This window comes from Poecilia reticulata, chromosome 17 (assembly GCF_904066995.2).
Source record: "Poecilia reticulata chromosome 17, P_reticulata-male-v2, whole genome shotgun sequence".
Lineage (NCBI taxonomy): Eukaryota > Metazoa > Chordata > Actinopteri > Cyprinodontiformes > Poeciliidae > Poecilia > Poecilia reticulata.
In genome coordinates this window covers 16,661,463-16,676,256 of record NC_088846.1, presented here as the reverse complement: position 1 = coordinate 16,676,256, position 14,794 = coordinate 16,661,463, and the positions used below count along the sequence as shown (strand labels likewise).

The 14,794-nt window shown below is 38.3% G+C and overlaps 1 protein-coding gene across 1 annotated transcript in view; it reads left to right on the top strand.

Annotated features, from left to right (window-relative positions):
* The window catches only part of cdh2 (cadherin 2, type 1, N-cadherin (neuronal)), an 81,518-nt gene that overhangs the window by 45,257 nt on the left and 21,467 nt on the right, over positions 1–14,794 (top strand). The window contains exons 3-9 of the mRNA XM_081598047.1: positions 1,491–1,699; positions 7,061–7,228; positions 9,842–9,997; positions 11,266–11,410; positions 11,652–11,824; positions 12,845–12,982; positions 13,427–13,612. Coding sequence (XP_081454173.1) covers positions 1,491–1,699; positions 7,061–7,228; positions 9,842–9,997; positions 11,266–11,410; positions 11,652–11,824; positions 12,845–12,982; positions 13,427–13,612 — 1,175 coding nt within the window. The remainder of the gene's footprint in view (positions 1–1,490; positions 1,700–7,060; positions 7,229–9,841; positions 9,998–11,265; positions 11,411–11,651; positions 11,825–12,844; positions 12,983–13,426; positions 13,613–14,794) is intronic.

Genomic DNA, 14,794 nt, shown 5'->3' with positions numbered 1-14,794 from the left:
CATTGTGAGTTATTTTGACAGTCCCTTACTCTGTATTCTACTTCCGTCTGAGTATCTGCTGCTGACTTGAGATGGCTGGTGATTGCCTGAGGGCTTTGAGCTTTCAGGCACCTGGTTTAAAAGCCAAACCATCGGAAAGAGAGAGTCATTTATCTGATGTCAGCATTGCCGAGTTCAAAGGGGAGAGGGAAAAAAAAGCTAATTGGTCAAGGGTAATTGAACTGAAATAGGCAGTAAGGAGACGCCCGGTATTATAGACTAAAATAAAAATGCTGCCACCCTGCATTTCCATTGTCAAAAGTTTAGCTTTATTAAATTTATTCTGTGTGCAGTAAGGCAATGTTTTGGCTGAATGGCAGTTTTGTGTAACCTGCAGGTTGTTATTCAGCAAATACTTTAAGATTACCCACATCATTGAAAAATGTAATACTTCCAGGATGTGGTGTACTTGTGGTTTTCTTCTGACTCCAAACTGGTCAGCTGTATCTTTTCCTGGAGCTCAGAGAAACTTTATGCTCTCAAAGCGCAGATGATTCTCTGTAGACATCACTGGGTCCCGAAGGTATTGGCCCTAAGAAGATTATGCGCCCACATTCACCGCTGTTTTTCTTTTTTGGTTTTGTTTTGTTAAGTAGTTTCACATCTGTTTAATAATTCATGACAGCTTCAGTGTAGTCTTGATATAAATGATATATGGTCATGTTATAATCTTTCTAAGCAACGCAACAAAACATTTCCGTACATGTAAATGAAGCTCTTTGCTGCTGAGGTGTTTGTGTGTGTTGGATGCTGTGTGTGTATGTACATGGCGTGTGTTGCACTGTCACTCAGTCGTAACATGAAACAACGTTGTACCCCTGTTGCCGTGGCACCTGTGGGACACGAGCCCCCCATGAGCCACCTGTCTTCTATTATTGGATGTGTGCTCCCCAAGCTTTGGATTTTTGTGTGCTCTTTATGAAATAAACATCAAACTCCAATCTTGTATCTCGAAGAGTTGAGGATCGTAGTCGTCCCTGTATGTCACAGGGGACAAAACTAGCATCCGATGGCCTTTGCTGAAGCAAAAAAGAAAAAAAAAAAGAAAACCTGAAACCTTTTCAGCATTTCATATGTTAAAATATTCAAATTTGTTTTTTGTTTTTTTTTACAAAGCTTAAGACTGCAAGGCTTTCAGCGTTGTCCACATCATGTTTTAAATGTACTGTTTTGAGGGGGGGTTTGTATACATTTAATAGACCTTAAACAGCACACTCCCTGTTTTACCTTAACTTTGTTCTCCTCTGTTTTTCCTCCACTTCACCTGTTTGGATCTGTACCTTTGGGCAACAGCTTGAAGTGAATAATGTATAAGCAAGAAGAAGAATCAGAAAACCTTTGTGGGCTTTCTGTCTCACTGACTCTCTTTCAGTCCTTTTGTCTATATTCCCAGCTTCTCCCTCTGTTTGTCTAATTTTAAACCAAAATCCTTGTGCTGCTTTCTCTTGCAGTGAAGTTTGTCAGCTGTGGCAGAGGTGGTCTGGTGCGGTTTGAATGCAGCAATCCATCTGACTTTCGGATAGAGGACAACGGAGTAGTTTACGCTGCAAGGACTCTTCAGCGCACTCCAGCCCCTGCTTCGCCCTTGCTGATCAAGGCTGTAGACACCACCACTCAGCAACAATGGGTGACACAAGTCAAAATGATGCCTCCCACACAGGTGAATAATCTTAGCTTCTCTGTAATGCTCTGTCACTTGTTTTCTGTGCCTGATATTAAAGACCTGGAAATGCAAAACGATCATTTCTGCTCTTACAGCAAATAAATAATGCATTTTACGCCTCCTGTACATTCACAGATGACTGCTTCCCTGAATTGCAGCAGGTGTTCCATGAGACAGGATAGATGCTTGCTTAATTAGAATTGAATGTGTCAATTTACCAGAAGCACAAATGTTATATCAGCATGGTCAGTGAAGGGTAAGATCAGATGCAGAAAAGCTTTAAGTAAAGTTTAACTCTGAGGTCACAGCTTTGTATTCCAGAGGAGGGCACGCCTCTTTTTAAGCAGCGCAATATGGGAAGCATCTGTGTGAGCTGGAGAAAGCTGCTCATCTGTTAGTTTCTGTGACCATGTGTTCCGCATGTCAGCATTGTATTTGGCAGAGGATGAGTGGAATTTGACAAGGAAAAAAAAATAAAAGCCCAGCACATGTCATGTCTGTCTGCGCTGAAGCTTGGAAGGAAAGCTGCAGCTGAAGGCCGGCTCCGTTCCAGACATTTAACCTCTCTTAAAGATGGTGGATATCTGAATATGCCTATTTAACAATCTCTGCTGCTTATAGAAGCAATGATGGACATAAAAGTACAGCCATAATGTTTTCATTTGTGTGTTACTGTATTCGTACTCCTAAGAGTTAGCATTAAGTTGCATAAGGAAGTAATTATTGCTGTAAGATTTCAGACTGCACCGATTACAATTTTCTGGCCAACTGCCGATTACCAATCTTTTAAAAAGCCTGACCTGCCAATTCAGATTTTGGCTGATGCCAATTTCTTTTGGTTGTTAAATATAGCAAGAAAGTCGCTGAGTTGGTAACAGTGGAGTTATTATTGTTAATTACAGACCTGCAGACACGACCTAGCGGGCAGGTCTGTCAGTCAAACCTCTAAGGGGAGAGCAGAAGAGGACAGTGGTTGATTTTTAAACCTTTATTGAAGTAGATAAGATCCGCGGTTAATATCTGCTTCACATGTAAGTATCAGTTGATCACTGATCTCCCAAAATTAAGAAAATCTGCGCCAATAAATCATCTGGACAATAAATCAGTGCACCTCTAATTAGGTTCTAAATTATTGGCCATGTGGTGTCTTAACAATCTTGCTTGCTTTTAAAACTTCCAATATGCTTTTCCTTAAAGCACATCAAAAGTTGTGCTTAAAGGAACAACTTATACACATTTCTATAAGCTAAGCTGCTTATAAAAATGTGTATGTTTGAACTGTAATAAAATCGTCTCCAAAAATGGGTGTCAAATTTACATTGATTTAAAAAATTAAAGAAAACACTGATAGTTTGTTTTAGTGTTGTAGACACAAGTCTGCTGGATGAAAAATGAAACTGGTTCAGGTTGGGATTTTATCCCATTAGTTATGAAAAGGATTTACTTTATGCATTCCTATTGGTAAGTGTCATGTTAGTGAAATGTGAATTTCTGCCTCAGTAAAGCCATCACTGGCTGATGCAAATTTGTGGTTTTCTTTGAAGTCCGACTGCTGATGCCGATTTCAGACAGATTTGATTTGTATATACACTTTTTTTTCCCCTAATGACTGCGAAATGGAAAATATGCTCCATCTTCTTTTAATAGAGGTTGTATGTAGCTTTGAGTGAAACTTGAAATTACGGAGCTCTAAGATAATTTCAAATGTTCTATCTGAATTCATTTAACTCACAAAGGCATGGTGGTATGGGTATGAGCTTTTAGCTGGTGAATTTTTCAGAGTTCGTAGTTTTTAATACATAAATGAAAAGGAAATTCTGATGTTTCATTATTTCATCCACCAGACTGCAACTGGGACCAATTAAGGGACATTTGACCATTTCTTTATTTTCATCTAGTCCCGTCTCTACATTAATTAATTGTTTTATGCCAGAGACAAGTTCTGAATTTTGCCTACAATTTAAAATGTCACTGTTGTTGCATGTGGTAACTGACTTTGTGGTAGTCTATATCTTTGAATATACCCTGATTAATAATGAAATTGGGGTCTAACTTTTCCCTCTCTCCCATTTTTCATTCCATTCATTCCATTTTTGAGGTCATAAGCAGTTATTCTCCTCAATAATCACCCCACACACTTCCAAACTCTATTATTGTCATAAATCATCACATCTTTTAATCATATCGGCAATTGCATTTTTTTTAATAACGCAATTAATGTGCCAGCCTTGGGAAACATTTTAATCAATGGCAACCAAACAATATCCTCATTAATATGAGTGCATACCTCCTTGCCCTCTATCTCATCGCTATTTAAACTTTAGTTCTACCACACTGAGAAAACGGGCTGGGTTAGGAAATGGAAGACAATTTTTTTTCCCCTCCCTTTTCTTAAAGGGCAAAAACACACGCACACACACATAATCCTTCCTACACACTCACAAACATTCAGGCCATCACTCAGCCCAACACTCTCTGGGAGTCTGAAGTAGACTTTTAATCTGAAGATGGAGAATGCGGGCTAAGTGTGGATGGGTGCAGACCTCCAGTGCGCCAGAGATGGATCTGTTGTGCGTTGGGCCGAACACATCCTCCACGCCATTCATCATTCCAGATGCAAGTTCCAAATAATTACTGGTCTCACTTGCAGCCATTTTAATAGGGTAATAGATATTTCGGAGGCATGCTCCTTCGCTATCTGTCCGCATGCCTTCTCTGCATTTTCAGCGTGTGAAAGCAGCATAATCGGATTTCAAACATGATTAGTGGAAGCTCTGTGACATCTCCCCAGATGTTAGAGGAGGGGGAGTGTGGGACGTGACTCATGTTATAAGGTGAAAAAGTGGTAATTAATTTCCGTGTTTGCACAAGGCGCTTCGTTGGAGTTTGGAATACTTGACTACCTAACAAGCTGTCAGTGTTCAGATATTAAGATGATGCAGAGGAAGGTTGCTCAAAGGGAGTGACAGTTTGTCAATGTTAATAGATAAGATGTTGTTTTTCAGACTTTATGTATTGACTTTGTTTTTTAATGTTAATAGATTGCTCTTTTTCAGACTTTATACATTAACTTTCTTGTTTTTGTTTTCTGTCCCATCTTATTCAATTCAAGGGTATTAAAACTTTTTTGTTGTTGTTCTGGCAGTGTTAGTCCCTGGAGCAGCATAGGCAATTTGAGCTATGTGCGTGCATAGTGTCTGGCTTTCAAGTACCACCCTCCTTTGTTTCAAATCTTTTTCATTACTGCTGAGGGAGGATGGCAGATCCATTATGGAAGCTGGTATATCTGTGTGGGTGTGTTTTATCAGCACATAAGAAGAGATCTTAACAATCCAGTGTCAGGCTACAGAAGCAATTTCAATGTATACCCTCACATGTGTGCCGTTTTTAATTTAAGACTTCAAAGAAAACCAGAACAGATGGTCTTATTTGATTAAATGAGGATTAATAATAACTACCGAATAACTCTTAAAACAAGCCTGTTTGTTGCCAAGATGCTTACTTTAGTTATTAGCTTTTCCAGAACGGATCAATATCTTTGAGGTCAAGATGTTTTTTTCAGAAAAATTTGAATTTGTAGTTTTAATCTTCAAGTGGCATGTTGACATTTTGCTCTGTAATTTTTTGTTGTTGTTTTTTACCTGTATGGAGTTAGCATTTAAGTTTTGCTATCAACCTAAAACGCCAAAAAAAACAACAATAAAAAAACTGGATGATAAATGTTACAATGGCATCATTAGCTATATTAATCAGGGTTTTGTGGTCAAGAGAGGAGGCTGCCAAAACACCATGTGTGGAAGAAAGCAGTATGGAGAGATGCATTTGAAACTGTTGTGCATCTTATATTTCTAACTGCAAATATGTGTATTTGCAATTATGGTACATTGGGCTACATATAAGAGTACCCAAAACACATTTTGGTGCAGGTTTTCGCAAGGCAATCTTATTTGGAAGAATTTGGAGCTAGTAAATATCTAGAGCCAGGACTTAAGGCACACTGAGTTTAGCTTTATCTGCAACTTCTCAAAACAGAGAAGGACAGAAAATTCCCAATGAAAACGAACGTGGACTAGAGTTAACCAGCTGCCAAGATAGTGGCTATTTGATCCATTTACCTCTAAGGTCAAATTAAAGAATGGCTTTGTAGCCTACTTAATCCTTTTCCAAGTTTGAAAGGAAGTGTGATTTGCTTACAAGTTCGCCAATAATAGTTAAGCCAACTACTATTAGAATATATAAGCTAATGATTTTTTGTGCGTTTTAAGTTCAAACACAACATTCAAAATGATTGTGCATGTGAAAGATTTAAAAAGATCACAATCATCAAGACTGCTAATGTTCTGGATTTACTGTGGTTTTAAGGTAATGGTTGGTGATTCCAACTTCAGGGGACATTTCTATAAATTTTACCATCATTATTTAAGTAAAAACTCAGCTTTCAAATAAAATGAGATTCATAGTCTTCCAACCACTCATTCAGGGCTTGTGAACAAGAACATTTTGTATCCTTTTTTTTTTCTTGTTTTTTCTTTTTTTTTTTTTTTTTACAACCATCACCTCACCGTGAAAAGGTTATGGTGTTGTTGTGCTACAGTTTTAAAATGTCTTTTAGTCTGGTGGTACGTGGAACTTAAATTGCATTGCAATTCTAGTTTGAGAACAACGGCTCCCTTAAATCACTTCTAAGCTTTCAAAAGATGTGCAGCTACATGTTCTACACCCCAAAAAGGCAATACAGATGGTTCTTTCTAGTATCTGCTGTCTGTCTCCCTGTTCAGAAGTGGCAATCCAGATGAGCAGACGGCATGTCCTCTACAAAGTAATGTCCTTAATCAGCTTCTTACTTTTTGTTCTGCTTCTAACTTTATTTAAATGCCTCACTGATTGTGAAAGTGGTTGACTTTCTCCAATAACACTGAAAGGTGTGTTCACTGCTCTTCAAAAAGAATACAGGATGTTTGAGTTTGTATGTGGAAAGTTAAGCTGAAAACCTGAAAACCTATTCCGTTTTTCAACTGATTCCTTGTTGCATTAATTTTCTTTTGCCAACTTTTTCTCAGATCTAAAGCATAAAAATTACTGTTTGTTGTGATTGGAACATGAATGTGTATATCTTATAATGTTTTATCAGACCACAAATGTCATATTGGTATTAGAAGTGGCATTAGTCACTGGATTACCAAAGTCTTTAGGAATTCCTTGGTCAGCTGTGAAAATGTTGTTGAACTATTTTTGTCTGTTGCCACAACCCACAGATCGGCACTGCCAGCCTCATAGCTTTTCCTCCTGGCTGTTTAAAATGTCTGTACTCACACTCCACTGCATATGTATGATCACTAAATCATTTCCTTTTGACAGGTCCAGGAACTCGCCGTCCCTCCAGTCATGTCCAAAAATTTCGAGGAAATAGTTTTTCCACCACAAAATGCGGACAGCACTCTGAAACGCATAAAGAGAGACTGGGTCATCCCTCCAATCAATGTTCCTGAGAACTCCAGAGGCCCATTCCCGCAGGACCTTGTCATGGTAATGTATTTGACTCAACCAGATGCATGCACACAGACACCAGTCTCTCAGCTGTAATTTTTTGATACGTCAACTTTGCAGGTTGCATAGACTCTTTCTTACAGGACATTTCTGAAGTTTGTCATCTTTTTGTTTGTATCATCTTTTGGTGCACAGAGCAGTCTGCACTGGTGAAGTATTGCATTATTTAGAAGCATTTATAATCTGAAGAGCTCAAAATGATAATTGTTGTTGGCTGACTGTTGTGATCTTGAAGTTCTCTTTTCCACATCTCAAGGACAGGTTCAGGCCAATTTCTTATCAACCATTCAGTCCTCCGTGTTAGCTGTTGCACAAACAACTCTGACAGCTTAGGAGCAGAGTCCTTTTTCTAGCAGTGTACTTTGTACACAGTGCAAAAATCCTGAGATTGCCATATGTAAGTTTTTATTTTTAATCCGGCTGTATGTGAAGGAGGTTTCTGGGCTGGAGTTGCTGATAACAGGAAGAGGAAAGGGTTTGCTCAGCTTGGCTCAAGAGGGTGGGCACACAAGGTCTCAGCTTACATGGAAAACAGGGTAGAAAGTCCAATCATGACAGAACTTCAATACTATGTAGGAACTCATTTCAGAGAAATAAAAATATGAATTTCCTTTGTCCCAAAGTGGGAACAGTCTGATGAAAGAACAGCAAAGTGACAGCTGTGTAGAATAATTGTAAAAAAAAAAGAAATTACACTTATATTTTTAAATGTGTATTTGTGCATAAAAAAGACTATTTACAGCATTTGACAAAAAAAATTGCAAATACCAGCAGGGATGCAAACACTTCAGTTTTTTGTTTTTTTTGGGGAGTGGTGAACTATTTTTGTTAGTCCAACAGCTGCTGGGAACAAGGATCTCCAGTAACACTCTCTCGTGCACTTAGGATTCAGCAGTCCGTTATTGGAGGAACTCTCCAGTTCATGCATGTTTGTTCTCAAACAGCAATTAGCTTTAGACTGACCTAGTATGGAAACTATTTCTCTAAAAGGGATTTTATTTGGGATTTAATGCAATGTTAACAAGGGTTCTAATGCATCCCAGATACTTCTGTAATTATCAGTTTCCAGGTCTGAGAAAGTATGGGGGGAGAAAAAAAAAGAGTAGAAACATATCTCAGCTTCAGTTTTTTTTTTCTTTCCTATTTTAAAACTTGATACAATTTGTTGATGCTCAACAAATTCAGCTGATTTTGATTTATATTGAAATACCATGGTTCATCTTGATTTGATACATCACAACTATTTGACCCTGGCAAAATTCAGTCACACACACACACACACACACAAAACTGATGAAGACTGTTTCTCAAGGTTTTTATTGTGCTTTATGCTATTCAGCTTGGGGTGAATAAGGACGAACCTGGGATTTTAAACTGGGTCTGGTTCAAACAAACAAATCGCTAAAACAGTTGTTACCCTAAAGGCTGTTGGCAAAAGGCGCTTTTCCACTGGCACGTCGTGCACTAACCGGTTGGTGTGCTTTTTAGTTTCACCCCAGGTAGCGAGCTTTTCCATTATAATGTCTGTTCCTCATTATTGTGGGCGGGACATGAGCAGTAGCAGCGTCAGCAATTGAGAACCTCGAGGTTGTGGTTCTGTTGAACTTGAATAAAACCAGATACTTCATTTTGTATTGGAGAAATGTATCGCTGGCTCAAACATAATGATAAAGACTCAGATCAGCAGATTATTTTGCTACACATATAAATACAATCACATTCTTGTACTTATTTGATGTTTTTTTTTTTTTTTTAATGTGCAACATTTTGGATCTACACAATGCAGTCAAAGATGTAAACCAGTAGCCATGCCTGAACTGTGATTTATTTTTTTATTTTATTAAATTTTTTTTTTATCCAAATGAAAAATAAAATTAACATCACAAGCTAATATTATGTAGTTCCGGTGTTTCACGTTGTTGGCGGGAAAGCTGCCCACTGCTGCACCGTTTGTTTCTCCTTCATCACTATCCGTTCTTCAAAGCAAAGTGCTATTAGCAGCGCTGCTACATCATGGTCATTCTGCTGCAAAACTTAGCGCATGTGTTCCTGCTGCTGCTCCTTATTAAGCTCATAATTACTCCTCCGTACTGAGCAGCTCTCTGTTGGCAGACGGCATGGCCCAGTTCACAGCTAAACTCTTAAATGCTGTTTGCAGTTTTCAGTGACGTAAATCATGAGCCAATCAATAAATGTGGTCAGCTGTCAATCATATTGTTTCGATGCTGAAAATCCAAGAACAGCCGGGCAGGATTTGCTAATGGAAAATGAATCTTACTGGGGCAGACCGGTACCGAACCGGTTTCAGGTTGTCTAAACTATGCTTTAAAAGTATTTGGTGTGGGATACTCTGTTATATAACGCCAGTTACTTTTAATAACATTTTTTTGTTTGCTTTTAAGGACAATATGTTAAACATGTCAGCTGAAAGTTAAGCTGCTCTGAAAAGTCAAGAACCTTATTAAAGATACTGAGTTTGGAATAGTTTGGAATTTAGAAATTTAAAATGTCAGAACAATATGTTGAAGAGTTTGAATGTATGTTGAATGGTTCTCAAGTAATGAATCTCAAACTGTGTCCTTGTGCCAACAGATTCGCTCAGATCATGATAAAAACCGGCCCCTAAGATACAGTGTGACGGGTCCAGGTGCTGACCAGCCCCCAACTGGAATCTTTACCATCGATCCCATTTCTGGAGCGCTATCTGTCAACAAGCCACTTGATCGAGAACACATCCCTAGCTTTCATGTAAGTCAGACAAGGCATTATTAAAAATAAAAACGAAAAAAACTTGGAGAAGTTCAATATGATTTACCAATGTTTTTTTGCAAACTGCTTTATCAAGAGAAATGTGAGCTCTTTCTTTGTCTTGCTCTCTCTCCTTAGCATGCTGTACATTCCAACCAGTTGGCATGTGCTCAAGGGTCATGTGTAGCCTAAACAATCTCCTCAGACTCAATAAAAACCAGATTCTCTCAGGAAAATCTTTCTTATCCGTCTGAGAATTTGAAGGATTTTGAAGAGAAAAAAAAACGTTAGTCAGATACTTGAACATGACCTGTAATTCTCAAACTGCTTTTTTTATTGGGATTTTTTTTTCCATGTTGTCAGAATGTTCAAAAATTGCCCTTCAGCACAAAGTGGTGGACATGATTCTTGGTTTTGATTTAACTGAATCTATAGTTGCCGGCATGTTCATCCATCTTGCAGTAAACTGGTGTATTGAATTTTCATGTTTTTCATTACATTATTCACTACTAGCTTATGAGAAAGTGTATTATTTAGTGAGGTTTGGCTTTATACTAGGAATTTTCATGGTCGGCCAAAACCTGTTACAGATGACCTTCAAGACATTAAAGATAGATAAATGTAGGTGTGATAACTTTGTATTTAATTGCCAAAATCTAAAAATGGCAACTTAAAATGACATGTGGCAAGGTAAAAATCAAAGTGGCTTACACAGCTCAAGCAGTTGTATTTAGATTATATTTTGTAATTCATGTAGATCTAAAAAAAGGTTTAAAATCTCTTGAGCTTAAGTAAGACACAATGCTGTTGATTGCTGTAAAATGTTGGTGTTTCCACGGCTCTCCCAGTGGAAACCAGGATATATGAATGCTGCACACAAAATGGGTCACATGACGGAATGGGAGCTGCAACACCTAATTCAGTCTCTTTTACTGTAAATTGTTCTCAAAGGAATTGTTTGGGAAAACCTGTTTTATCAACAATATTAAAATAATCTGCATGTCCTGAATTACAACTTTGCAAGCTGTGCACAGTAAAATTGTATAGGTTTTAAAAAGGTTTACTTTGACAAACACTGTAGGTGACAACAAAATAAGAGATTACAACACATCCAGATTTGCGGGTTAAGATTCAAATGCTTGTATTGTTTTTGTTTAGCAACATATAATGCAGTTTTTTTTCCCCAATCAGTAGATTTACACCTGGAAAATGCTTGTTTAAAGCGTTCTACAATCCATATGTTTTTTTTATTTTTTATTCTCCTTCAGCTGAGAGCTCATGCGGTAGACCTGAATGGCAACCAGGTGGAAAACCCCATAGATATTGTGATCAACGTAATTGACATGAATGACAACCGACCAGAGTTCACTCACCAAATCTGGAACGGAACTGTTCCAGAGGGCTCCAAACCAGGTAAGGCTTTTGCACATCTTTTTTTTTTCTTTTTTTTTTCTCCGTGCATGTGCCTCCAGCTCTAATGTTGCTGTAGTATTATCAGAACAGCTATTATTCATTTGGTACTTTAAAGTTTGAAAGATGAACACTGGGCTTTCACTAGCAATTAATACATTAGAAGTTGACATGGAATATATATATATATATATATATAATTTTTTTTATTTATTTATTTATTTTATTTTTTTCTGTCTCAAAGGAACATTTGTTATGACTGTGACATCTATCGACAAAGACGACCCCAAAACGGCGAATGGCATGCTTCGATACAAGATCTTGTCTCAGAATCCAGAGAGTCCATCTTCAAATATGTTCACCATCAACAACAAAACTGGAGGCATCATTACAGTGGCCGCAGGCCTGGACAGAGAGGTATTTAACACTTTTTTTGTTGCTAAATCATTTAGTGATAAAATCCATATCTTTTATATTGCCCACAGTGATCATGGATAGTATTTTCTCCAATTGCCTCTCGCTCTTTATCACTGAAACGTGTGCATATGTCTGCATGAATGGGCTGTGTTTTTAAACAGGCAGTTAGAGTTTAGCTGTTAATATTGAAACTGCCTAGGAACTAATGAGCCACAGCAAATTTTGCTTATTACCATCAAAATGAGAAGTAAAAGTTGGCTTGGCTGTTTCACACTTATTACTCTTACAAGGAGGCACTGTGCATCACTAAGCAACTAACAGTTTTTCTATCCACCTATCTTGTTTTACTTGTATCTATTTTTTCTCTCCCCCAAATTTTTTTTTTTTTTGCATTTTATTCTCTCCATTACCCCTGTTGCAAAGGTTACTGCTCTCTCTATAAATTGGAATTGCACGCCTGTTTGAGGAAAATAAATAAAATGATGTATACAGCTGGAGCTTTGTAGCCGCAGCCTTATGAGGGCAATCTGGCTGAGGTGGCTGCTCAATCACTCCCACCCCGGGGCCACCGTTTTATGTCCGCAAGTCGCCACCATGAAAGTAATTTGCCTGGCTCTCATTACCTAGCAACTGGTCCATCACCTGAGTGGTTTTTAATGTGAAGAGAGTCATTTGTCCCCTTTACGGTACTGTTCATTGTGCGTCTCACGCGCACGCACACAAAAACGCTCATTAGCCCCAGAGGATGAAGTCAAATTCGTGCGAAAAACTTGTCATTTATCATCATAATTAAGATGTTGGACTAGTCACATTTGCTTCATCTTTGTAGAAATAATTTAACACGGTGCAAATGTACATTGCTAGTACTATCTTATTAGGGATAGTTGTGAAGTAGAATAAAATATAGAGAAGTAATATGGAAATTATATCTTTGTAAAGTTATAAATACAGTTTAATTTAAAATCGTTTTGTGCCAACTGCCCAATTATTTCCTTATTTCTCCCTTTTCTTCTTTTCTAGAAAGTGCCTCAGTATACTTTGATCATCCAGGCAACTGACATGGAGGGTAACCCCATGTATGGCCTGTCCAACACAGCCACTGCTGTCATCAGAGTCACTGACGTCAATGACAATCCGCCAGAGTTTACTGCTGAGACGGTAAGAAACAAGCTCTTATCTGAGATTCCACTAGAATAGACTTAAGGTCCCCCGTTTCATCCGAGCGTTGGGTGAATGCACTCAGCCGTCAGTTCTGCTCACTTACCTGGTTTTGCTTGCCTTGCACTTCTGCAACCATACACATACGCAAGTCGCCAGCCATGTGTAAAGCGTTATATCCTACTCCAAATGTTGACACGTACAACTGCGGGGATGTCTGCCTCAGTGAAAGAGGCACTTACTGGGCTCGCAAATCACAGAAATTTGTAATGCTGCTGTTATGCTATCAGGGAAGCACAGGGAATGAGAACACCGTGACCGGATGATAAGTTACCTTAGATGTCTGTTTACCCTTGATTGGTCCTGCTGTGCTTCGTGAGCCAGGGCACAGCATAGTATCGCTAACAGCTCTCTCTTCCTTACATTTATGGTTTATTCATGCAGTTTTTTGGGGAGGTGCCTGAGAATGCCGTGAATGTTATAGTGGCCAATCTGACGGTGACTGACAAGGACCAGCCCAACACACCTGCCTGGAATGCGGTGTATAAAATCACCGGGGGCGACCCCACCGGCAGGTTCTCTGTGCCCACCGATCCAACTACTAATGAGGGTCTGGTAACAGTTGTTAAGGTGAGCGACATCTTCATATTTCTACCCTTTCAGCCTATCGATGCACTGAATATTTTGCTGCAAGAATGTTGATGGTTAAATAATTGCAGTGAAGCATCTTTTCATGTGTGTGTTTTACATATGTGGAGGGATTTGCAGTTAATGCTAAAAGTGTCCCTACCCCTGACAGATTTTAATTTAAAATTTATTTAATTGAACCCAGAAGTTGTGTCTTATGGTTGGACATTAAGACTTGCTTGAATAGTAAAAATATGAATATAAATTGAGAAAAAAAAATGTGTTTTACGCATGTCATGTCAAATTATTTATAATCAGTGGAGAAGTCTGACGTTACAGGAACCAGTCCCTCTTACACTGCTAATCACATTTTTGCATGTTCCCACTGGTATTTTGAGGATTTCTGTTTAGAAATAGGTTCTGTGTCTTTGTTGTCAAAAGATCTCCTTGCCAATACCGTAATGTATAGCTCCCCCTACAGATTCTCCATAATATTCAAGTCAAAACTTTGGCTATGTCCCTCCAAAAAGTTGTCCAGTTAGAACAGTGTTTCTCGACCTTTTTTGGGCCAGCGCCCCCCTAGCCTTTATCCAGGTCCCTCACCGCCCCCCACCAAAGAATTTGCAGGCTACTTTGCACTGACCATTATTTTATCATTAATATTACTATCACTATTGTAGATGTTTTGATTTTTATGCTTGTTTCTGTATTTATCATCAAAAATAATACATATAATATAATATAAAAATAATACAGGCGTCTACAAAAAATGCAATGAACATTCAAGTTAAAATTGGTAGGCCTAACAGCATCCAGTCAGTGGAAAAAAATATTCTTATTTTGTGCCATTTTCTAGTTGTTAAATCTTGCACAAAATGACCAGATAAAAGATGTTCAGCAATGCCAGTTTAAACTTTGAACTATTTGCAAACGACTGAGCTCTGCAACATTAAAACATGGATAGAACTGTAACTACATTAATCATAGCTCTTCTTCTCTTCAGTGTTTGTTTCTGGTGGTGCAGCTCTGTGCTGCCTTCATGAGAATGGGACATCAGAGTATCATCCATAAAATTTCACCCACATGGCATTTATTGTGCAAACCAGAGCTTTCAGAGGAAAAACAAAAGTTCCTGATCCTTTTAATGCCATACAAATATGAGACAGAAACATGGATTATATCTTT